Here is a 24,140-nt window from a genome sequence, read left to right as displayed (position 1 = left end):
CCAGGCCTCCCTGTCCATCACCATCTCCCGGAGTTCACTCAGACTGACAGCCATTGAGTCGGTAATGCCATCCAGCCATCTCATCCGCTGTCGTCCCCTTCTCCTCCTGCCCCCAATCCCTCCCAGCATCAGAGTCTTTTCCAATGAGTCAACTCTTCGCATGAGGTGGCCAAAGTACTGGAGTTTCAGCTTTAGCATCATTCCTTCCAAAGAACACCCAGGGCTGATCTCCTTTAGAATGGACTGGTTGGATCTCCTTGCAGTCCAAGGGACTCTCAAGAGTCTTCTCCAACATCACAGTTCAAAAGCATCAATTCTTCGGTGCTCAGCTTTCTTCACAGTCCAACTCTCGCATCCATACATGACCACTGGAAAAACCATAGCCTTGACTAGACGGACCTTTGTTGGCAAAGTAATGTCTTTGCTTTTCAGTATGCTATCTAGGTTGGTCATAACTTTTCTTCCAAGGAGTAAGCGTCTTTTAATTTCATGACTGCAATCACCATCTGCAGTGACTTTGGAGCCCCCAAAAACTAAAGTCTGACACTGTTTCCACATCTATTTCCCATGAAGTGAGGGGACCAGATGCCATGATCTTCGTTTTCTGAATGTTGAGCTTTAAGCCAACTTTTTCACTCTCCTCTTTCACTTTCATCAAGAGGCTTCTTAGTTCCTCTTCACTTTCTGCCATAAGGGTGGTGTCATCTGCATATCTGAGGTTATTGATATTTCTCCCAGCAATCTTGATTCCAGCTTGTGCTTCTTCCAGCCCAGCGTTTCTCATGATGTGCTCTGCATATAAGTTAAATAAGCAGGGTGACAATATACAGCCTTGACGTACTCCTTTTCCTATGTGGAACCAGTCTGTTGTTCCATGTCCAGTTCTAACTGTTGCTTCCTGACCTGTATACAGGTTTCTCAAGAGGCAGGTCAGGTGGTCTGGTATTCCCATCTCTTTCAGAATTTCCCACAGTTTATTGTGATCCACACAGTCAAAGGCTTTGGCATAGTCAATAAAGCAGAAATAGATGTTTTTCTGGAACTCTCTTGCTTTTTTGATGATCCAGTGAATGTTGGCAAATTTGATCTCTGGTTCCTGTGCCTTTTCTAAAACCAGCTTGAACATCAGGAAGTTCACGGTTCACGTATTGCTGAAGCCTGGCTTGGAGAATTTTGAGCATTACTTTACTAGCATGTGAGATGAGTGCAATTGTGTGGTAGTTTGAGCATTCTTTGGCATTGCCTTTGAGCTATTTGAAATAGCTCAACTGGAATTCCATCATCTCCACTAGCTTTGTTCTTAGTGATGCTTTCTAAGGCCCATTTGACTTCACATTCCAGGATGTCTGGCTCTAGGTGAGTGATCATACCATCGTGATTATCTTGGTCGTGAAGATCTTTTTCAGTTCTGTGAAGACCTACAAGACCTTTTAGAACTAACACCCAAAAAAGATGTCCCTTTCGTTATAGGGGACTGGAATTCTGTCCTTACTTCTCATGTGTTGATCATCTCCGAAGTTTGTTTGCCACATCACAAGGTACAAGGTGCTTCTGTGTCCAGTCCCTTGATTCTCACTTGTCTGCACACGAGGAAACCGAGGCCCGTCTGTGATTTCATGATTTGTCCAAGCCTCCTGGTTACTAAAGGGCAGAGCCGGGCCTGAAACCCACTTTTTGATCTGACCAAGTCCTCTTTTCCCTATGCCTCAGGGAGCCCAGCATATGCTGCTGTATTCTCCGCTGATTTATTAGCTAATTTCCCACCCAGACTGGATGTTCCCAGAGGGTGGGACCCTGTCTCCCTGAGACGGGGACTGAAACAGGCCAGAGATAGAGGTGCCGTTTGGAAGAATGATGGGGGAAGGCACAGACAGAGACTGACTCCCCCGGTGTGGGGGACGATTCCTCTCCAGGTACTTGGAACACATTTATTTTTGGCTGTTTTGCAGGGGAGGCACATTGCAGACTTGACTTCTCTTTCCTCTGATGCTCACAGGCTTAGTTTTCATTGATGCAGCCTGCCACAAAGACTAGAGATGGGGAGACCTGGGTTCTGATTCTGACTCTGCCACTTCCCGGCTCTGCAGCCTTGGGGAAGTCACTTCACCTCTCTGAGCCTCGGTTTCTTCATCTATTAAATGGGGGTCAAGATATGAGATAAAATGAGAGGAGATGTGAAAGTCTTGCATCCAACCCTCTTAAGTGTCCAGTGTTTTTCTCCTTCTCTATGCTAGAGATTATATCTTAAAGTGAATTATGATCTTACTGGGTGGGCATATTTTTAAAAAATTGTCTTCACAGTTACCCTGCTCACTGGGTTCTCAGGTTACTCATCATCACCCCAGTGACAGGAGGGACCAAGACTCAAAGACATGTGTAACAGGTACTGTGCCAAGTGATTTATATACACCATCTCATTTAATCTTGGCAACTCTCCTGTTTGGGTATTGGCAAAGGCTTGGTGAATTCAGCCTTGCTATTTGTCTTTTTCTTTCCTTATTTTTCATTCATCCCATTATCCATACATCCATTTGCGGGGTACTTGTAATACAGACCCTGCTGCTGCTGCTAAGTTGCTTCAGTCGTGTCCGACTCTGTGCGACCCCGTAGACGGCAGCCCACCAGGCTCCCCCGTCCCTGGGATTCTCCAGGCAAGAACACTGGAGTGGGTTGCCCTTGCTTCTCCAATGCATGAAAATGAAAAGTGAAGTCGCTCAGTCGTGTCCGACTCTTAGTGACCCCATGGACTGCAGCCTACCAGGCTCCTCCACCCATGGGATTTTCCAGGTGAGAGTACTGGAGTGGGGTGCCATTGCCTTCTCCAATACAGACCCTAGAATGGCTTTTTTCTTCCTTCTCTCTCTGGCAAACTTCTCTTGACCCTTCAAAGCCTAATTCAGATGATCCCTGCTCTGGGAGCATCACCTACTCTTGAAATCTCAGAGTCTCTTCCATCTCCTTCCTCTTTCCCACGCTTCACATCTGAAAGTCAGTTTTGTCTCAGTTCATAAATAGTTAATGCTCACTCTATGCTGACAGCTGGAGACCCAGATGACTTAAAAAGTTCGCACCATTGCAGAGCTTAAAGTGATGTCCATCCTAAATGATGGACAAGTGTAACAGGTCGTAATAACATAGTGTGATTCACCTTAAACCTGGTTTAAGCCTGGTTTTGAAGATTATAACAATAATAGAACCACTTTTTGCCAACATTGAAGATAGCAGTGTTTGCCATTCTTCACCCTTATTAGGTCCTCTTAGGTTCCAGAAACCTTCTGAAACAGGCTTTTACACGGATGGGGAAACTGAGGGTAGGAGATGTAACTTGCCCAAAGTCACCAAACTAGTCAGTGACTACATCTGGCTTGTAACCCAGGGCAGAGTGGCGAGTGCCACACGTCTTTGTCTCTGCCGGTCTGGCTGCAAGCCTACTGAGGCAGCAGCTGCATCTGGACCTCAGAGCCGACTTGATGGTGGGAAGACTCAACACTGAGAAGAAATCTGACTCTAGAAGAGTCAGAGCCCCTCTGATTCTCCTGCCCTAGGAGTTTAGGAGAAGACTGACCCCTTCCGGCTGAGAGGGGGCAGCCTTAAAAGATGGAGGGGTTCCCTAAGGTCTTTCCTTGAGCGGAAGAACAGCTGCAGCAAGACTTCCCTGGAGAAGAGCTCATGGAAAGAAATACCACCTCCGGTCCCCTGGGAACTGCTTTGGGGCTCTTCAGTCCCGAGTTCTGATGCGCCCCTTAGAAACAAAATAAGAATAAAACCAGGGATAATGTGGCAAGTGGCTGAGAACCCAGAGTGGCGCCAGACTGCCTGGATTTGAATTGGTTGCCAGCCACTGGACTTCGAGCAAATTGCTTCGCCTTTCTGTGCCTCAGTTTCCTCACTGGGGGGCTGATGGCTGTGACAGCCAGAGCCTGGTGAGGTGCAGGTGAGTTAGACATAGCAGAGCAAGCTGCTGTGAACTGTCGAGCGCCAGGCTCTCCTTGGGAGGGATCAGCTTTCATTACTGTAGCGGAGCCTGGTTGCTGGGGCAGTTGAAGAGGGAGTTAAAGACATGGAGTCGTTGTGCAACCAGGAATCCCTTGGGACCTGGCCGAGTTGCAGCCCCAGAGCAGTCCTCAGGCCAGGAACTAGGGCGGTAGAGCCCCTCATGTGCCCCTGGGTCCCTGCTGACCCAGCTCTGGGGGGCCAGGGAGGCCCCTCTTCCTGGCACACCCCTCTGACTGCCAGGCCAGGGGAGAGATGCGGCCAGTGGGGTTGAGCTATCCCTTCACCCTGGCAACCAAGGGTAACGTGGGACAGTCTTGCCTGCTTGCTGCACGGCGCCCAGTCTCAGCAGGTGGGGACGGTCTGGGATGTAAATAAAACGTCCTCACAGTGAAGTACAGAGAGGCTGCCGGGGACCGAGAGCCCCTCATCAGTCTGCAGCTGAGTCGCGTGCCGGTTCAGTTTCCCTGTGTGTGTCAGAGAAAGAGTATGTGTGTGTGTCTGTAAGACAGAGAGGGCAGGTGAGCATGAATGTCTCAGAGCGTGCGTGTCAGAGACAGCAAGAATGTAGGTAATTGTGTGCATGGGTGTGTAAGAGAACGAGTGTGTGGTCAGAGTCTGTGTGTGAGAGCATGTCAGAGAGTGAAAGCGGGGGGAATGTGCGTGAGAGAGTGTGTATGTCAGACAACGGGCAGAGTGAGTGTGTGTCAGAGCTAGAGTGAGTGTGCATGTGTGTGTGCCCCCCATTGCCCAGCTGTCACCCACTCCGGGCAGAGTGAGAAACACCACTCCCCTGCCCCCACCTCTTCACCTAAAAAGGGAAGCCAGCCCCAAAGTCGGCGGTTTCGCCCCGTGGCCGGGAGATGTTGAATTCCAGACCTCCTCCTCCCGTCCTTGCTCTGGGAGGTCTGGGGGCTCCAGCAGGAGGCCGTGTGGCTCGAGCGATCCCTGGACTTTAGCTTCACGGGTCCTCATGGGGGGACCGGCCGTGACCTGACAGATCGCCACCCCTCTCTGCATCTCAGTTTCCCCAACCATGTGATGGAGGATCTAGGTGGCTTCTGAGGTCCGCGTCGGCTCTCACGGCTTGGGTCTGAGTCTTGTGGCCTCTGCCCCACCCCTGATTCCATCCTGGTGACATCACCACTGTCACAAGTTCAGGCCCAGAAGTTTTGCCTCATTTCGTGGCATCTTGAGGTCCTGTCTCAATGCTGGGTCTTGGTCAAGGGCCCAGAGGCCCAACTGTCCCCCTTTCACTTCACTCAGTTTCTGGGGTACAGGGTGGGGACAGCAGGTGGAGGCAGGGCCTCTGGAGAGGGACAAGTCAGAACAGGCCATCAGGCCCCCTTCCGCTTTGCCTGATGACAGAATCCGCCCCTCCCCCAGAAGCTATTTTCCAGTAATGTGCAGCCTACCCACAGGCCAGGAGCCAGGGTGGATCCCGGACTTTCCTCCCCTCCCATTCCCTTGCCCATCAGGGCTCGGGATTCTGCTCCCCGAGAGGCAGGGCTGACCTGGGGGTTTCTGCTCTGGGGACAGGGCACCAGCCCCAGGTACTGTGAGGACCGACTCACTTGAAGTGAGATGCTCTGAGCTAGAGTTGAACTCCTCCCCTGCACTCTGGGAAGGCTACTGAACCTTGCCAAACCTCAACTGTCTCTTCTTCAAAATGGGGACAATACCTATCCCACAGGGCTAGGTATTGTGAGGACTAAAGACGTGACATATGCCTGGCTCCTGGTGCACCTTTAGGAGTAATGAATGTTCTTCATGTTATTGCTCTTGGAGTGTTACGCACACACACAATCATCCCTCTGCTCCCCCAGTGGGCTGAGGCTTACTGGTCTCTGGTGCATTGCCTGGCACTTCCTGCAGCCAGGAAAGCTCTGTGGATTGGATGGATGGCATAGAGGGTGGTGAGGCAATTTCAAAGCCTAGCAGTCTGGGTGGAGGTGAACACTGTCCTCCACTTGCCCTGAGCTGCCTCTTTAGACTCTGTTTACTCCTGTGGCAGCTCTTGTTGCTCAGCTTCTGGGGTGGCGGTGGGGCGTTGAGGAAGTCAGCTGGCTGTCTGACTACTGATCAGCATGGGGGTTTCTACTGATCGGAAAATGCAAAGGGCTTGGCCAGGACCCACGTGAATCTCTATAACCTGTCTAGGGAGGGATGTTCCTCTTCCTTCCCAAGCTTCCCAAACCCCCATGCTGTCCGTCTTCCCTCAAGGCAGATACAGGTCCCAGGTGTGGTGCCATTGTCCTGTTTCACTGCGTCTGCCTGCGTTGTCTGACCTCACTGGGTGTTGGGGAGAAAGAGGAATCCAGGTCATGACTGTGGGTCAAAGGTTATGATGGGGGACACACCAGAGGACTCCTGCTCTAGCCCAGGCAGGCAGGGGTGGTCAGGGAATGCTTCCTGGAAGAGGAGGAACCAGAAGGATATGGTGTCAGCCACATACAGTGTGGGTAGAGGAACAGTGTTCTGGGCAGGCAGACTGGACTGGGCAAAGTTCTGCAGGCCAAAGAGGGTGTACCTCACTTGAGCGAATTGAAAGGAGTTTGTCAAGGTTGAAACATAAGAATACGCAGTCGGGGGAATTCCCCGGTGGACCAGTTGTTAGGATTCAGTGCTTTCACTGTGAGGGCCTGGGTTCAATCCCCGGTCAGGGAACTAAGATCCTACAAGATGCATGGCGAGGTCAAAAAAAAAAAAAGAAAGTAGGGAGCATGAGACATGAGCAAGACCTGATGATGAAGGGCGTGCTGAAAGTTTGGACTTTAATCTTTAGAGCAAGGGAGACTTGGACTCAACCTGACTTAGCCCTTCGCAGTGTACCAGCCACACGAACCCTGAGGGTTACTGACAGACAAAGACGGATGGGCATGGCAGGGTAAGAGGAGTGGACTTTTCCACAAAAGTGGTGACTTTCTATTTTGGCCTTACTACCCGGCATGTGAAATCTTAGTTCACTGACCAGAGATTGAACCCACACCCCCTGGCACTGGAAGCCAGAGTCTTAACCACTGGACCACCAGGGAAGGCCTAAAAGCTGTGACTTTGGGTCAGGTCTGTTTTGAAGTGTCCTGGCCTAGAATGGGGATGTGTTTTTTTTTTTTTTTCCAACATGATTCGATTGTATCTTCTGGGTGCTTGGCCCTGTCACATCCAGGCCCTGGGTGCTTGGCTCTGGGCCTGGATGGTATACTGAGTCCTGACTTGTTGCTGGCACCACCCCGATCAGTACCTGAGAGCAGGAGGGCTCTGGGCCTGGGGAGCGATGTTCCTCTTCCTTCCCAGGCTTCTCCAGGGGTAAAGAGAGAAGAGGCCTGGCCAGACAGGTTATAGAGATTCACGTGGGTCCTGGCCAAGCCCTTTGCATTTTCCGATCAGTAGATACTTGTTGAGCACCTCCTGTATCCCCGACCCTGGGGACATAATCATAAACAGAGATGGAATCTGCCTGCAGAGAGTTTACAAGCTAAGGAGGGGAGGAGAGCGAGAGCTTCCACCTCGAGCAAAGTGGCAAGCGGACCATCCTAACCAGGCGGACCTTGGGGGTTATGTCCCAGGTCTTCTCCACCCACCTCCTCACCCAAAACAAACCAGAGACCCATGAGCAGCTTGGGGGCGGAGCTGGCATTGAGAGGGGCCCTCTCTGAAAGGGATTTTTGCCACTTCCCTGCTTGGTGTTTGGAACCAAGGGGGCCGGCTGCAGAGGGTGGCCTACTGCTGCTGCTGGCCAGGACCTGGCTTGGGGAGACAGTTGGTGGGTCTCAGGCAGAGGGGCGTTTTCACCTTAATGGGGAGAAAGGAGGGAGTGACTTAAAGAAGGGGGCATTTGATAGAAGCTGGTGGGGTCAGACCTGGGTTCTGTCCTGGTTCTACTATTGATGAGCTGTGTGACCTTGGGTGAGTCTTCCCCTCCCTGAGCTTCAGTTGCCCCTTCTTTAAAGTGGGTGGAATTGGGTGAGAAAGAGGACGGCAAACAGGTTTTGTCTCACGCGCAGAACCCATTGATTGCTGTAGGCTTCCTGAGCATCTCTCTGGGCTCAGCGGGAAAGCACGCGAAGCTGGGATTGGAAGTCGCTGCGTGCGTGCTGCACGTTTGCAGGCCCCGGGCAGTGTGATCCCCAGGTTCCTTCCTGCGCTGATAGTCTTTGATTCCTCTGTGCTCCTTCCTGTCTCCTGTGTCACTTCTCCACCGACCATTGTCTGCCTTTTGCTTCTACGCCTCCGTGATGGGGAACTTGATGTCTTCCCTTAAACAGAATTCTTCGATTGTTATGCCTGGTCTTGAGCTTACATCCGTCTCCATGAACTTGTGCCTGGACAGATGACTTGGGTTCAGGTGTTAAGTAATGCCCTCAGGATTGCAGATGGAAGTTGTGAGAGGGGAAGGCACCAGAGAAGGACCCCTACCCTAACCTGGGCAGACGGGGCAGTCAGGGAACTGGGTGGTACTTGGAGCCTTGGTAATCGGTGTATAATTTCTGCTTTCTGAAGGCATACAGACCTGCTTCTTTCTCCTACTTTATGACAGTGACAGGGAGCCTCTGTATGTCCTTTGAAAAAAGCACTTCAACAACATCATCATGTAGTTTACACATCAGTTACGTATAAACATAACCCATAACTGCATTATATTAGCCTGTGAGGCTGGTGTTATCAGCTCTAGGCGAGGAGGCTGAGGCTCAGAGAGTAACAGAGCGGCCCCCTGAGACCAAGCCTGAGCCCCTCTTGGTCCTACCCCTAGCCTTCAGCCCCAGCCATATTCTGTTCTCCTGGCTCCCCTCAAGCCCACGGCCTTCCGTTATCTCACCCTCTGCAGGTTTCCACGTGATCCCCACCATCTCGAGCATTGTCCCGGAGAGCTGCCTGCTGATTGTGGTGGGGCTGCTGGTGGGGGGTCTGATCAAGGGCGTGGGCGAGACGCCCCCCATCCTGCAGTCGGAAGTCTTCTTCCTCTTCCTGCTGCCGCCCATCATCCTGGATGCCGGCTACTTCCTGCCGCTGCGGCAGTTCACGGAGAACCTGGGCACCATCCTGATCTTCGCCGTGGTGGGCACGCTGTGGAACGCCTTCTTCCTGGGTGGCCTCATGTACGCCGTGTGCCTGGTGGGTGGCGAGCAGATCAACAACATCGGCCTTCTGGAGAACCTGCTGTTCGGCAGCATCATCTCGGCCGTGGACCCCGTGGCCGTGCTGGCCGTCTTCGAGGAGATTCACATCAACGAGCTGCTCCACATCCTTGTGTTTGGGGAGTCCCTGCTCAATGACGCCGTCACTGTGGTGAGAGGCAGGGGCCACGCCCCGGGGCACGCAAGACCCAGACCCAAGCCCAGGTCCAGAGTGAATCCCACATCCCCCGGCTCACGATAGTAAGACAGCAAGTGTCCAGCCCTGCCTGCTATGTGTGGCCATCGTGCTGGGCACCGGCAAGGATTATCTCAGTTATCCTCCTGACTACGTTAAGAGGTGCTTCTTAGTCTCACTTTGCAGAGAAGGAGTCAAGCTTAATGAGGTTAAATAACTCAGTAGAATAGATAGAACTGAAATTAGAAGCCAGGTCTATCTGACTGCAGGGCCTGAGCTCGGCCTGACCAGGTCGTATGCTCTGTCCCTGATGCACTCTGATATGATCTTGGTTAAATGACTTATCCTCTTTGTACCTCAGTTTACCCTTTATAGACCAGTTAGTCTCTGAGGGGCATTTTAGCTTTCTTGGTAGCTGTATCTTAAGCTAGGGCTTCCCAGGTGGCTCAGTGGTAAAGAACCCACCTGCCAATGCAGGAAATGCAGGTTCAATCCCTGGGTTGAGAAGATCCCCCAGAGGAGGAACCCACACCAGTATTCTTGCCTGGGAAATCCCAGGGACAGAGAAGCCTGGTAGGCTGCAGCCAGAGTTGGACATGACTGAGCATGCATGCGTACACACACACACACACACACACACACACGTGTCTTAAGTTAGAATTTAATTTGTGCAGAGTTTGGGGGCAGCATTCATGGAAAGGAACCTTGTCTCTAAAACCTCCAGAAGGTGGCAAGTAAAGTGGGTCAGTCTGGGTTGGCCACTTGCTTACTGTGTGACCTTAGGCATGTGACTGTACCTCTCTGGGCTTCACCTTTGACAGCTGGGATGTGGCAGAGTAGTCAGTGCATTCCTGCCAGGTCTAGCGAGGACAGACACCCCCACCGCAGGGTCTGCATGTGGCAAGGCTGTGTATGTTTCCACATACCCTTCCTCCCAGCCGGCTTCCTCAGGAAGCAGGTACGTGTATGTGCACACCCGTGTTGTGTTGTGCAAACACCTACATCCCCCTCCTGGCTGGACCCCTCAGGGAGCAGCTGCCCGCACAGGAAAACTCACGGACCCATGTGCACGCCCTGTGCACGCTCGCACACGCACTCCCGCCTCACTCCCAGCCGCTCAGGAAGCCGCACCTCAAAGAAGCCACCGACGGTAGTGGTCGCCTGCCAACAGCCTCGGCTTCCTCTCCCGCTTCTTCCCCTGGCGCCCCGTCAGCTCCTCGTGAAGCCAGGGGAGCCGCGGGCTGGCCCATCTGTCCTGTCTCCTCGGGCACCCACCCTTGCCCACAGCTGCCACGCAGGCCTGTTTCCTCCTCTGGAGCAGGGACCGTTGTCCTGAGCCTGCCGTCCTCCCGGGGCTCTGACGGGAGTCACACTCACTCATACCTGCAAAAGCAGTGGGTGCCAGAGATGAAGCCCTCCCCAGAAGATCTGGGTGTATGTTGGGGTTCAGGCTGGCACTCTTGGGGAACAGTGGGGCGTGGCTGCAAGAGTGGATGCCCCCATCTGGCCACCGTGGGTCCATGGCCGTGCCTCCCCGAGACAGGGGCAGTGGTGGGAGTCCTTGCTCGTGTTCTGTCTGATCATGTATTGTCTCAGCTAATCTACGCAGACTCCATGAAGTTAGCACGGTGATTTTTCCCAGTTTTTTGGGTGAGGGAACTGGGGCACTGGGAGATTAAGGAACTCGTCCAAGATCATAGTAGCTGATAAATGATATACCTGGGGTTCAGATGTACACAGTCTTGAGTCCAGAGTCCAGATGCTTAGCACTATGCTACTCTGTCTCTGTAGTCCCAATGACAGTGGTGCCGGGCCAGAAGTGAGGACCTTGCCCTCTGCACCTGCCCCATCGGCCCAGGCAGTGCACCTTAGGGACCTGAGCATTTCCTCAGGCCAGGAGTAGGTTTAGGTAGCCCAGGGCTGAGAACGCACTGCCAGAGCCCTGCCCCATCTCCCAGACGGCTGTGTCCAGGCACACGGGGGACTGGCCAGTGCTTGGCATCTCCCTTCCCTGCCTGGCCCAAGTCGGGCCCTTTCTAGAGCTCTGGGCGTGGGTGTGAATGCCCCATTACCCAGATGGTAGGGCTGAAGGCTGCCCCAAGCTGTGTGGCCTCAGGCCTTGGCCCTGGAGCAAAGGTGCCCTGCTTCCACATGTGGCCCAGGTACTGGGGGCTTTGGAGGGTTTGTTTCGGGGATCCCCAGGTCTTCTTCCCCACTCCCTCTCCATTCCTTCAGCCTGGACACTCCCTGGCTGGTTTCCGGGCAGAGCTGTCTGGGAGAAGGCCAGGCAGACAGCACCTAAGAGGAGGTAGATAGAAACTCAAAGCTGGATCCCCAGGGAGGCCATCCACTGCTGGCAGGGACCAAGCTCTGGGCCCAGTTCTGTTGGCTCCCAGGCGGGGGTTGGGGGGTCCTCTGGCACATCACTTCACCATTCTGAGCTTTAGTTTAGCAAGGGAACAAGCATCTTTAGCCTGCCTACCTCATGAGGCTGTTGTGTGGCAAACAGGATGACCATAATCAAAGGGCTTTACAGTGTATGAAGTGCCACTTAAAGTCTGATGGTGGTGTTACAATGACCATTTATTTCCCCAGCCCAGAGGTGGGGAAGCCGTGGAGAGCCTCTGGTTCCATAGTGCCTGAACTCGGTGGTTCATTGCAACCCCCTGGGGGCCTTGTTGAACAGAGATTTCTGGGTCCCACTTCCAGACAATCCAAGTAGAGTATGAGCTGGCCGAGTGTATTTTTAGAAAGCTTCAGCAGTTAAGAAGTCCTATTCTAGTTAATTATCTGAATTTCCCAGCTTTGTGCTAAAGGAAAGACCGAAATCCAGGCAGGGACGTGCACGATGAGCTTGGTGAATAGCAGCTAATGCTGTGATAGGCAATTTGCCCTCATTAACTAATTGAATCTCACAGTAGCCCTGTGAGGTTGGTACTATTGCCCCCATTTTCTGGACAGGAAAACTGAAGCGCAGGGAGATTGAGTCATTTGCCCCATGTGTACAGCTGGGGAGCAGCAGTCAGAATTTCAACCCAGGTGGTTTGGCTGCAGAGCCGGTTCTTTCTCTGCACAGCCCACTGCAGGCCCAAAGACCCTCTGGGCCCCAGACCCCTCTGCCACCTCTTGGCTGTGGTCAACAGAGGGGACAGAATCACCCTGGGTGACCCCCAGGAGCCATGGGGCAGGGTGCCCGCCCCCCTGCCGACCAGCCTACACACCCTTCCCAGGTCCTGTATCACCTCTTTGAGGAGTTTGCCAACTACGACCGCGTGGGCATCGTGGACATCATCCTCGGCTTCCTGAGCTTCTTCGTGGTGTCCCTGGGTGGGGTGTTCGTGGGCGTGGTCTACGGGGTCATCGCAGCCTTCACCTCCCGCTTCACCTCCCGCATCCGCGTCATCGAGCCGCTCTTCGTCTTCCTCTACAGCTACATGGCCTACCTGTCGGCCGAGCTCTTCCACCTGTCAGGCATCATGGCGTGAGTCTGGGCGTGGCGTGGAGGCGGGGCGCCAACTCAGACCCCCCGGGCTTGGAAGGTCAAAGGGAGCTCCCCAGGGCCCAGCCCCCCAGATCCAGGCTTCAGGTCTCAGGGCTGCCCGGAAGCACAGAGTGAGGCTTCTGGAAAGCCTCACCCCAGCCATTTCTTCTTTTCTTTTGTTACAAAGGGAGGCCCTTGGCAGTCTCCGGACGCAGGCACTCGCGCCCACTACTCCTCTCAGCAGCTCTAGTGAGGGGGCGCGAGGCTTCCCTTGCTTTGGGGGTCCTGAGGCCCCAGCTGCATCTTGCAGTTGGGGTTGGGGGGGCGGCGGGGAAGTTGTGCTAAGGTGCTCCCGCTAGGAGAAGTCACTGGAAGTGTCAAGGCTGGATTGGGGGATGGGGATGGAGGGTGACAATGAGGAGGCTGGGCCAGCGGGAGTGAACCCCAAGTGTAGGTGCCAGGCTGGGAAGGGCTTGGGCTGCCGCCCGGAAGACAGCTCTCTGTGGGGACCCCCGGGTGTTAAGGGGACCCCACACTCTGGAGGATAAACCTGTGGCCAAAGACGTGACCTCTGTCAGGTGGAGAGGCTGTGTGGCCTCGGGGAAAAGGCCCAGGCTTAGGAGCCGGGCAGAACTTCTTTTGTTCGTGTCTTAGCTCTGCCACTCCCTGGCAGTGTGACCGTGGGCAGGTGACTTTATTTCTGCATGTCTCAGATCTCTCGTCTGGAAAATGCCAGAATATACCAGTGTCTGCAGGGTTGGCTGAGAGTATTGACAACAGGGGTTGGAAGCCGGCAGAGGTGTCTGACCCATGAGAGGAGCTCAGGTGCCCGGCCCCTGCCTGCCTCTCTGGTGCTGGAGGCGCCCTGGGAGGGTGTGGCTCGACTTTGAACCCCGCTCCCCGCTCTTTCCTCCCCTGACCCCCAGACTCATTGCCTCGGGCGTGGTGATGCGCCCCTACGTGGAGGCCAACATCTCCCACAAGTCCCACACGACCATCAAGTATTTCCTCAAAATGTGGAGCAGCGTCAGTGAAACCCTCATCTTCATCTTCCTGGGCGTCTCCACTGTGGCCGGCTCCCACCACTGGAACTGGACGTTTGTCATCAGCACCCTGCTCTTCTGCCTCATCGCCCGAGTGCTGGGTGAGTGGCCGGGCCCGGGGAGGGGTGTGTGTGCACGTGACAGGGGGTGCGTGCACGTGGCAGCCAGGTGCATGCTATGTGTGGAGGTGGTGGGCTTGGCTCCAGGCTGCTCCTGGTGCCCCCGTGGGATGGGGGGCTTCCCCATTCCCGCTCCCTGCAGCACTGAGGCCCTTATGGGCCCTGGAGGGGACAGAGGGCCACGCTCCTGGGGTAACAGTCATGATGTGCGGGTGGAAGAGGCATCAGCAACCCTGGGACTCTGAGCCAGTCAGTATCTGAGGAGAGGACTGAGGCCCCCAGGGCCAGATCTGTGTTCAGGTCTGTGGTCTTTGCACCTCCTCTTCCCATGCGTGACTTTGGCACTTGCGGAGTCTTCTGCAGAGCCTCCCAACTGCTGCTGCCAGCCCCAGGGCACCCCTGGGCGCCAGGCCTCAGGCCCTTGGGCAGCTGCTTCACCTTCTGGATACATTGGATACCTCAGTGACCATGTGGCTTCTGCCCGTGGATCTCACCTCCTCTCTGAGGTTAGGTCTGGGCATGGCACTTAACTTGCTGTACTGTCTTAAAAACCCTTTCATCCTGGGCCTCATCCTCTGGAGATTCTGGGGCTATGGGGTTGAGATTGGACTCCATCCTCCCTCTGCAGTTTTTTTTTTTTTTCTGGCCATGCTGCACATGCGCTCTTAGTTCCTCAACCAAGAATCGAACCCGTGCTCCCTGCAGTGCAAGCATGAAGTCTTAACCACCAGACTGCCAGGGAAGCCCTAGCATTTTTAAACAACTTTTTATTACAGAAAATATCAAACACATAGAAAAGTAGGCCCTGTGTACCTATCATATTTAATAGGTATCAACTTGTAGCCAGTCTTGTCTCATCTCTTTTCCTGGTGCCCTTCTGCCCTCCAGCTCCTGGAGGCCTCTATAATGTCTCTAAAGTGTACACAGGTTGAGGGACCTCCCTTAAAGATCCACCCAACTCTTGGATTGAGGGATTAGGAGCACCTTGGACTGAGGGACCTGAGATATGAGTTAGCTGGGTGGGTTTACCAGTGGAGGCTTCCTCCAGACAGAGAAAATCTCCCAGCTGCAGAAGCCATGAGGGGCTGGGACAACCTGACCCCTCGCTTCCCCTCCCTGGCAGGCGTGCTGGGCCTGACCTGGTTCATCAACAAGTTCCGCATCGTGAAGTTGACCCCCAAGGACCAGTTCATCATTGCCTACGGGGGCCTGCGAGGGGCCATCGCCTTCTCCCTGGGCTACCTCCTGGACAAGAAGCACTTCCCTATGTGTGACCTGTTCCTCACGGCCATCATCACCGTCATCTTTTTCACCGTCTTTGTGCAGGTGCTGGACAGGGCGGAGCAGCCCTGCCCGGGGGCCCTGACTCTGCCAGGAAAGAGGAAGCACATGACCGAGCGGGGCGGGGGGTGGGGGTGGCGGGGAACATGGGTTGTAGTTCCAGCTCCATCAATACCTCGTGTAGCCCTGGACAAGCCAGTCCACCTTTCTGGGCCTCAGTTTGCTCAATTGTAAAGGGAAAGTTTGGTCATGCGTCATTGTGGAGTGATCCTGCCCAGCTCAGTTAGGAGCCCAGGTAGCATTGAGAGGGATAGGTGCAGTCAGCAGGACCATGAAGTTCATGGTAGGGATTTAGGGAAGTGGTTTAATATCTTAGGGTCTCAGTTTCTACATCAATCAAATGGGGACAGTAGCACAACATGGCATTCCAGGACTCTTGCCTGGAAAATCCCATGGACGGAGGAGCCCGGTGGGCTGCAGTCCATGGGGTCGCTAAGAGTGAGTGACTTCACTTTCACTTTTCACTTTCATGCATTGGAGAAGGCAGTGGCACCCCACTCCAGTACTCTTGCCTGGAGAATCCCAGGGACGGAGGAGCCCGGTGGGCTGCAGTCCATGGGGTCGCTAAGAGTCGGACACGACTGAGGGACTTCACTTTCACTTTTCACTTTCATGCATTGGAGAAGGCAGTGGCACCCCACTCCAGTGTTCTTGCCTGGAGAATCCCAGGGACGGGGGAGCCTGGTGGGCTGCCGTCTATGGGGTCGCACAGAGTCGGACACGACTGACGCGACTTAGCAGCAGCAGCAGCAGCCACACAACATGAGGACTGGAAAGGTGAAACGACCCCCGAGCTGCGCCGTAGGAAGTCGTTAGCCAGAGCTCTGCTGCTGTCAGTGTGACCCTGGAAAGATGCTCCTCCCATCTCTGGGTCTCAGATCCCCATCTGTGAGGTGGGGGGACTGGACCAGATGATCCTGAAGAATCCTTGCAGCTGCTGGCTGTGATTTCTGTGCATTTGAACAACCAGGCTTCGCTGAAACCTCACCCACCCCTTGAGTCCCTGAGGGAGCCCAGCCTGAGATGATGTAAATCATTTCTCGTTGTCTGACCCGTGACTTTGGGCAAGTGAGAAACACTTCATCTGTGTGCTTGTCCATGTGTTTCTCTACCACCTGCTCCGTCTGTCCTGGATAATAACCCTGGACAAGCCCTCAATGGGAAACATCATTGCCTTCTCCAGAGAACACAGCGTAGAGCAAACTTCTGGGGCTGGACTTGTCTTCTGTCTTTTAAAAGGAGAAGAGGCTGCCTCTTTGATCATCTTGCCCTGCCTCCATCTTCAAAAATACTTTACCACCTTGATTTTGCAGTTGGTTTACTGAGCCAGTTTTTAATGAATGCAGCATTGAGGTAGGGACCTCCCTGCCTGAGTTTGAATCCAGCTTTACTACTTCTGTGAGACCTTAGGGAGTTACTTGACCTCTCTCGGTCTTAGTTTCCTCATCTGTACAATGGGGACAAGGAAGGGGTCATCGTAGGTATTGAAATGCTAATTCCAGTAAAAACACCACTGGCCCTGGCATTCAACAAGCGTGCAGTTAGATGAGCTACTGCTGTCCTTACTGGGTCCTTCTGGGTCAAAAACGTGCAAGGGGGCCAGAGCAGAGGTGGTCCTCCCTGTTAGGTGACAGAGCACATTTGTGGTGGAACTCACACTTGAACTCTGGCCCGGGCTAGCTGACCTGTGTGTGAGTCCCTTGGCTGGATATGAACCCCCTGGCTATGTCTTCAGGAATAAGTGGGCTTAATATAACCACAGCTTGGCTGTTGGGAGATTGGGGACGTCAGAGCAAAGGGCATCCCAGGCTCAGGGACCTTAGGGTGGGGGACCTCTGTGGCCTCCCTGCCAAGGTGGCAGGACTGGAGTGCCTGACACCCACCCGCCCCCCAGGGCATGACCATTCGGCCCCTGGTAGACCTGCTGGCTGTGAAGAAAAAGCAAGAAACGAAGCGTTCTATCAACGAGGAGATCCACACGCAGGTACCGGCAGCTGGGCCTGGGCCCTGTGCTGCAGGAGGAGGCTTAGGGAGCTAGGGGTCGGCTAGGCCTTGCATCCACATCCTCAGTCAGCCCTCCTCCCTCATCCAATGCCTCCTGAGGTCACCGGGTCACCCCATAGGGAGGGGTGGTGTGAGCAGCCAGGAACCTGAGGAGGGGGCGTCATGCCGCCTCTGCCTCTGCAGGAACCTGGCCCAGGTGCTGGGCACGAGTGGGTTCAGAGAAGAGGGTTCAGCTGGGCCCCAGAGGCAGAGTGCTGGAGGGGTCCACAGGGATTCAGGATGAGTGGGGTGTGGGCGCCACCTCCTGGCTGCTTCTGGAACTACAGGGCTGGGTTGAGCAGAGCAGTGCTGGGGTGGAAGGTGGGGGCCCACTCAGGAGTCTTGGTCCGGGAGGAGCCCAGTAGTGAGGCTTGACCTGGCCCTGGGCACGTTTCAGTTCCTGGACCACCTTCTGACAGGCATCGAGGACATCTGTGGTCATTACGGCCACCACCACTGGAAAGACAAGTAGGTGGCAGGCCTGGTGGGCAGGAGGGCGGGGAGGGGCTGGTAAGGGTCTCCCCCGCCGGGGCCCTGGGCATCTTCCCATTGCAGGAGCCAGCTTCACCCATCTCCTCCTGCCTCCCACCAGGCTCAACCGGTTTAATAAGAAGTACGTGAAGAAGTGTCTGATAGCCGGTGAGCGCTCCAAGGAGCCCCAGCTCATCGCTTTCTACCACAAGATGGAGATGAAGCAAGCTATCGAGCTGGTGGAAAGTGGAGGCATGGGCAAGATCCCCTCGGCCGTCTCCACCGTCTCCATGCAGTGAGTGCTAATGGCCAACCCCGGCCGCGTCTGCAAGCCACACGCTTACCCCTCAATACCCACCTGGAGCGGGTCCCTAGGTCACTCCACCGGGCGGGCGGATCATACTGAGGACCCAGGCTTGGTGCACCCAACCGGATCATCCCCAGGGGACCCTTCTGGCCCGGCCCAGCCCCCAGAGTCCCAGGAATTTTCTCATCTGTGCCCCGTTATCCCAGGAACATCCACCCCAAGTCCCTGCCGGCGGAGCGCATCCTGCCAGCACTGTCCAAGGACAAGGAAGAGGAGATCCGCAAAATCCTGAGGAACAACTTGCAGAAGACCAGGCAGCGGGTGAGGGGCTGCCCCTGCCCGGCCCACTTCACTTACTGCAGAGGAGGCCCCCGCCCCCACCCCGCCCCACCCGCCTCCGCTCCACATGCCCAGAGCCACCCCAGCCCCTCCAGTCCCAGCTTCTGGGCCCTGGCTGGGCCTGCCTGACAGCTGTTCCTCCCACAGCTGCGGTCCTACAACAGACACACGCTGGTGGCCGACCCCTACGAGGAGGCCTGGAACCAGATGCTGCTCCGGAGACAGAAGGCCAGGCAACTGGAGCAGAAGGTGTGTCCAAAGCTGGAGCCGGCTCCTGCCTTTCTCTGGGAACCTGGTCTCTTCCTCTGCCTGCATCACCCCCAGCCAGCCCTCTGGGAGACAGAGCCACTCCCATCTGGTGTTTTGGCCTCCCCCAGTGTTCTCGCCTGGAAAATTCCATGGACTGCAGCCCTCCAGGCTCCCCAGTCCATGGGGTTGCAGAGTCAGACACAACTTGGCAACCGAACACGCACACATACCCCCCATGTGTTTCAAAGGCTGAGCCCCAGGGAAAGTTCCAGAAAGCTGCTTTCTCCACCTCTTCTCCACTCAGAGCAGCAAAGAGGCCCCCCTTCCCCACTGTGTCCTTGGGTATCAGATCTAGAAGAGTCTGTCCATGTGCTCTAACCTCTCATTTTCTAGTGAGAAAACTAAGGCTCAGAATCAGAAGGCAAAGACACGCATGCCTCCATTCATTCGTTCAGGAGAATATTTGCAGAGCTCTCCTTAAGTGCCACGCGGCAGAACTGCCTCCGTGAATCGGGTGGTGAATCAGCCCAGTCCCTCCCTTATGGAGCACACAGTGGCCCCGGGCAGAACCGGAAGTGCAAGGGGCTCTGAGCACCTCAAACAAGGAAGTGGTCAGAGTGCGCTTAGGAATGAGAGTCACAGGGGAGGGAGTGTGGTCAGGGGAAGGGCCAGGCAGAAGGGAAGAAACTGCATAAGTTCCTGACCACACACAGGGGGCTCAGCTTTCAAGGAAGCTCGTTAATGGCGTTAAGGGTTTGGGCTTCCTTCCAAAGCATGGAGAAGTCATGAAGGGTTCTCAGTAAGGGAAGCACATGGGAAGGGGTGCGGGTGGATTAGGGGGGGTGGCAGGGGGAGGGGAGGAGCAGGCAGAATTCAAGGGACATTTAGGAGGTTGGAGTGGCAAGACTTGGTTACCAGTTTGAGGTGGGACCGAGGGAAGGGGAAAAGGAGGCAGGGGTCACGTCTGGCCTTTGATTGGGGTAGGCGGGTGGGGTGGTTGAGGGGACACGGAGGAAGGAGCAGGTTTTGAAAGAAAAGAAGTAGCTGAGTTCAGTCATAGCGTGTTGCACTGAGAAACCCGGGGGTCATCCAGGGCCCGGGTGACATTCCTGAGTTGATGGTGGGTCTGTCCTTAGGGGCAGATGAGGGCCGGAGCTAGAGGCTGGGCTGGTGTCCCCACGGGAGAGGTGGGACAGTGTAGGGGTGTCCAAGGTCACCCCAGAGCTCGACAAGAGGCTGGGCCAAGCCCTCAGGACCCAGCACTGGCCCAGGCTCCACGGGTATGGGCAGAATAGGTGTGGGCACCCCGGGCACCCAAAGGAAGGGTGTGCGGCCACCGGCCAGGGGCGCCATCCAGAGGAGCCGCCTCTGCTCACCCCCCTGCCCCCATCTGCTCTTCCTCTGTCAGATCAGCAACTACCTGACCGTGCCGGCCCACAAGCTGGACTCGCCCACCATGTCTCGGGCCCGCATTGGCTCAGGTGAGGCAGGCCGTGGGGGCCCGGCGAGGGGCCTCGAGGCTGGGCACGGGCCTCAGAGAGCCTGCAGGGAGGACGGGCTTCTCACGGGCCAAGCCGTGAGCTCCTCCTATGTCAGGTGGAGTTGGGGGTTCACCAGAGGGGGGCCCCCCAAAAGAGTAGCCCTGCCGTCCTCCCCAGGGAAAGAGTGCTCCACGGGGGGGGCTCACGCTGAGGAGCTGGGTGCCCATAGGGAGGCCAGAGGGGGCTGCACTGTTGGGCTCTCTGACATGTGGGGGACCAAGGCAGGCCTTCCAGGACGGGGGACTCAGGAGGGAGCCTAAACTCTTTGTCGGAGCAGGGACTCCTATGGGAGCCCCAGGGCTGAGCAGGGGCGCACAGTCCTACCTTGGAGAGCAGTCCGAGGGGAGGAGGAACTATTGGCCAGGTGACAGGATTCATAAAAGGCCCATTTGGAGTGATTTGAAGCATACCAGGATGACTGCACTCACAGGCAGTCTCTTTGGGAGCCACTGGCGTGGGCAGAGGTGAGCCACACACTGGGAGGACCCAGGGCCGGAAGCCAGCGTGCTCCTTGCTCTTGGTTTGCAGACCCGCTGGCCTATGAGCCCAAGGCCGACTTGCCTGTGATCACCATCGACCCGGCCTCCCCGCAGTCGCCTGAGTCTGTGGACCTGGTGAACGAGGAGCTGAAGGGCAAGGTCCTGGGGCTGAGCCGGGATCCTGGAAGGCTGGCTGAGGAGGAGGAGGACGACGAGGACCCCGATGGGGGCCTTACGATGCGGACCAAGGAGCCCTCATCCCCGGGCACCGACGATGTTTTCACCCCGGCACCGAGCGACAGCCCCAGCTCTCAGAGGATACAGCGCTGCCTCAGTGACCCAGGCCCCCACCCCGAGCCTGGGGAGGGAGAGCCTTTCATCCCCAAGGGCCAGTAGCACGGGGGGCCAGCGGGCGGTGCCCTCCCACCATGGACTCTCCCACCAGAGCTAGGGCTGCTGGCGGGGGGCGAGGGCGGGGTTCCCCTCCTCCTTCCCGACCTGAACTGGCCCCGGCCCTCCCCCACCGCATGGCAGCTGGGCCCACAGCCCCCACCGCAGCACGGCTTCCCCTTGCCTCCTGGGAAGCGCCCTCCCTCCCGCCAGAACTGCCTTCCAGATCCATCCATTGGAGGTGGACCTGCCTGGCTGTGAGGCAAACCCTGTCCCCTCCCAAGCCAAGCTCTCTCCCTACCTGGACCAGGGCCTCTGAGTCCCCTAGACCTCTGCGGGGCCCCTCCCATTCCGTCACCCTACTCATTCAAGTCAATCTTAGTTTCTAACCAAAGAGCCTCTGGCTCAGCCTTGGTCCCTCCTGGGAAGGGAAGGAGCCGGGGCCTCCATTAACAGGGAAGAGACTAGGGGACCAGGCGTTGGACTTGGGGAGAGGTTGGGGACCGTGGCCATGCTGTCCCCCTGCCGGCTCTCACCCTGGCCACCTCACCTGACCTGTCCTTACTCAGAGCTGCAGGCTGAGGGCACCTCTGAGCTCTGTCTGGAGCTGGGACTCAGCTTCTCCAAACTGGGCTCCAGCGGGGACCACTGGGCCCTTCAGGGGCTGCTGATCGGAGTTCCAGAGAGTGCTGCCTTTTTATCTGTTTTGTTTGTTCACACTTCCATGTACGATTCTATTTGCACAGAGGGCATTCCTGTTTTTAAAACATTTTGAAACCTCTGCCTGAACAGAACTCCTGCCATCCTAACTCCAGAGCACCACACATCCGCATACGTGCCTGTCTGCCCAACACTTCCCCAAATCAGTCCTCTGTACACAGGGCTCTGATTTCAGAAATGACCTCACCACCCCCCATGCCCAACACACACACACACACACACACACACGGACACCCCATCGTGACTTTCTCTAACTCATAGATGCTGGGCCTCTTGGGACCTTCTTCTAGGCTTGGTCCTCAGCTCCTGCTGGCCTGTTCTCTCTCCTCCCCCTCCCCGCCCCCATTGGCCCCTGGAACCTCTCTTGTAAGCACTGCTGTAGAGCCCTGTCCTCGGGGGGCGGGGGTGTCCCCTGAGCATCTCCCACTGGCCAGGGCTGGTGGGTGAGCGGAGCCCTGGCCCCAGAGGCCTTTGCTCTCAGAAATACATGCCTACTCCCATGGCCACCATGGGCCCGGCCCAGGCCTAGTGATCTCTGTTCTTCTCTCTAGGGTACTCCTTTCCCCAGGATCGTGCAATAGTCAGAGCATCCCCTCCCCAGTGGCCTGGGCAGAGCGTGCTCACCTCCCCCTCCTCTCCATGAAAGTGCTGTTTTGGGCAGGAGTCACCATGCAAGGGTGACGTTGACAACCATGTTCAAAGCCACCACAGCTGCTGCCGCTCTGCCGCCTGTACAGAAGAAACCGAATCTTTTTCATATTCTAATAAATCCGTGTGAGTTTTTGATAGAGTTGAGGGCTGCTTCCTGGGAACCAGGGACTTGGGGGAGGAAGGTGGCCCAAGCACCCGAAGGACTTGGCTCAGTGGCCAGCACAGAGAGACACTTAGTCCGTGTCAGGCGCTGGTGTGCCGGTTCCCGTGGCCCCAGCACCAGGGGCACAGGCGCGAGCAGAGCAGAGCAGGAGGCTCCCAGCCCTCGGCTCCTTCTGACGCAGAGCAGCGCTCACCAGTCCTGCCAGGAAAGCCATGTGTGTGTCTCTCTGTGCGTGTGTCTGTGTGTGTTTGTTTATGTGTCTCTGGGTGTGTCTCTGTGTGTGTCTGTGTGTCTCTGTGCGTGTGTCTGTGTGTATCTATGTGTCTGTGTGTGTCTCTGTGTGTCTCTTTCTGTGTGTCTCTGTGTGTGTGTCTGTATGTCTCTGTGTGTCTGTCTCTGTATGTGTGTCTGTGTACCTGTCTGTGTGTGTCTGTGTGTGTGTCTGTGTGTATCTACGTGTCTGTGTGTCTCTGCATCTGTGTATCTGTGTGTCTGTCTGTGCGTCTGTGTGTGTGTCTCTTTGTGTGTCTCTGTGTCTCTGTCTGTGTGTGTGTCTGTGTGTCTCTGTGTGTGTGTCTTCGTGTGTCTCTCTCTGTGTGTATGTGTGCGTGTCTGTGTGTCTCTGTGGGTGTGTGTTTATGTGTCTCTGTGTATCTCCATGTGTGTGTCTGTGTGTGTGTGTCTGTGTGTATTTATGTACCTGTGTGTGTGTCTCTGTGTGTGTCTGTGTGTATCTATGTGTCTGTGTGTCTCTGCATCTATGTATCTGTGTGCTGTGTGTGCGTCTGTGTGTGTGTTTCTCTCTGTATGTGTCTCTGTGTGTGTCTCCGTGTGTCTGTGTGTGTCTGTGTGTATCTATGTGTCTGTGTCTCTGTGTGTGTGTGTGTATATGTCTCTGTGTGTCTCCGTGTGTCTGTCTCTGTGTGCGTGTCTGTGTGTATCTGTGTGCCTGTCTGTGTCTGTGTGTGTATCTATGTGCCTGTCTGTGTGTGTCTGTCTGTGTGTGTGTCTGTGTGTTTCTGTGTGTGTGTGTGTCTGTGTGTCTCTCTGTCTGTGTGTCTCTCTGTGTCTCTGTGTGTATCTATGTGCCTGTGTGTGTGTGTGTGTATCTATGTCTGTGTGTGTGTGTGTGTGTGTGTGTCTGTCTCTCTCTCTGTGTGACAAGGGAAGGAGGGGTGTTGAGCAGGACTTTTCCTACGTGATACCCTAGGAGAGAACTATAGGATGAGCTGAGGTTAGCCCGGTGAAGAGCTTCAGCGAGTTCCCAAGTATTCTAACTGGGAGCTGCACGTGGGAACACCCTAGGAGCTGAAGAAAGGCTGGTGTGGCTGGGTCAGAGAGTGACAGGCAGGGAGGTGAAGGTGGGACCTTGCAGCCCACGGTCAAGATTTTGGTTTATGCTACAGGCAAGGGAGAGGCTCTCCATTGTAAAGTGGGGACAATAACCCCTGGATGGAACATGCTCAGGAGTGTAATGGTCTCAGCACAGTGCCTGGTGGG

At 55.5% G+C, this 24,140-nt stretch overlaps 1 protein-coding gene across 2 annotated transcripts in view; it reads left to right on the top strand.

Annotated features, from left to right (window-relative positions):
* SLC9A1 (solute carrier family 9 member A1) overlaps positions 1-22,616 on the top strand; it is a 52,230-nt gene extending 29,614 nt beyond the window's left edge. The window contains exons 2-12 of one of the 2 annotated variants that reach the window (XM_086330389.1): positions 8,819-9,279; positions 12,534-12,784; positions 13,711-13,928; positions 15,070-15,272; positions 17,182-17,271; positions 17,728-17,798; positions 17,923-18,096; positions 18,315-18,429; positions 18,595-18,696; positions 20,105-20,177; positions 20,766-22,616. In XM_086330389.1, coding sequence (XP_086186515.1) covers positions 8,819-9,279; positions 12,534-12,784; positions 13,711-13,928; positions 15,070-15,272; positions 17,182-17,271; positions 17,728-17,798; positions 17,923-18,096; positions 18,315-18,429; positions 18,595-18,696; positions 20,105-20,177; positions 20,766-21,112 — 2,105 coding nt within the window. In that variant the 3' untranslated portion in view covers positions 21,113-22,616. The remainder of the gene's footprint in view (positions 1-8,818; positions 9,280-12,533; positions 12,785-13,710; positions 13,929-15,069; positions 15,273-17,181; positions 17,272-17,727; positions 17,799-17,922; positions 18,097-18,314; positions 18,430-18,594; positions 18,697-20,104; positions 20,178-20,765) is intronic. The other variant, XM_086330400.1, reaches the window with a different exon arrangement.
* The last annotated feature ends 1,524 nt before the right edge of the window (positions 22,617-24,140 follow it).

This window comes from Bos grunniens, chromosome 2 (assembly GCF_055505025.1).
Source record: "Bos grunniens cultivar Pamir isolate PY7600 chromosome 2, Bosgru_T2T1.0, whole genome shotgun sequence".
Classification (NCBI taxonomy): domain Eukaryota; kingdom Metazoa; phylum Chordata; class Mammalia; order Artiodactyla; family Bovidae; genus Bos; species Bos grunniens.
The sequence above is the reverse complement of the archived record's forward strand: the minus strand, read 5'-3'. Positions and strand labels throughout refer to the sequence as shown.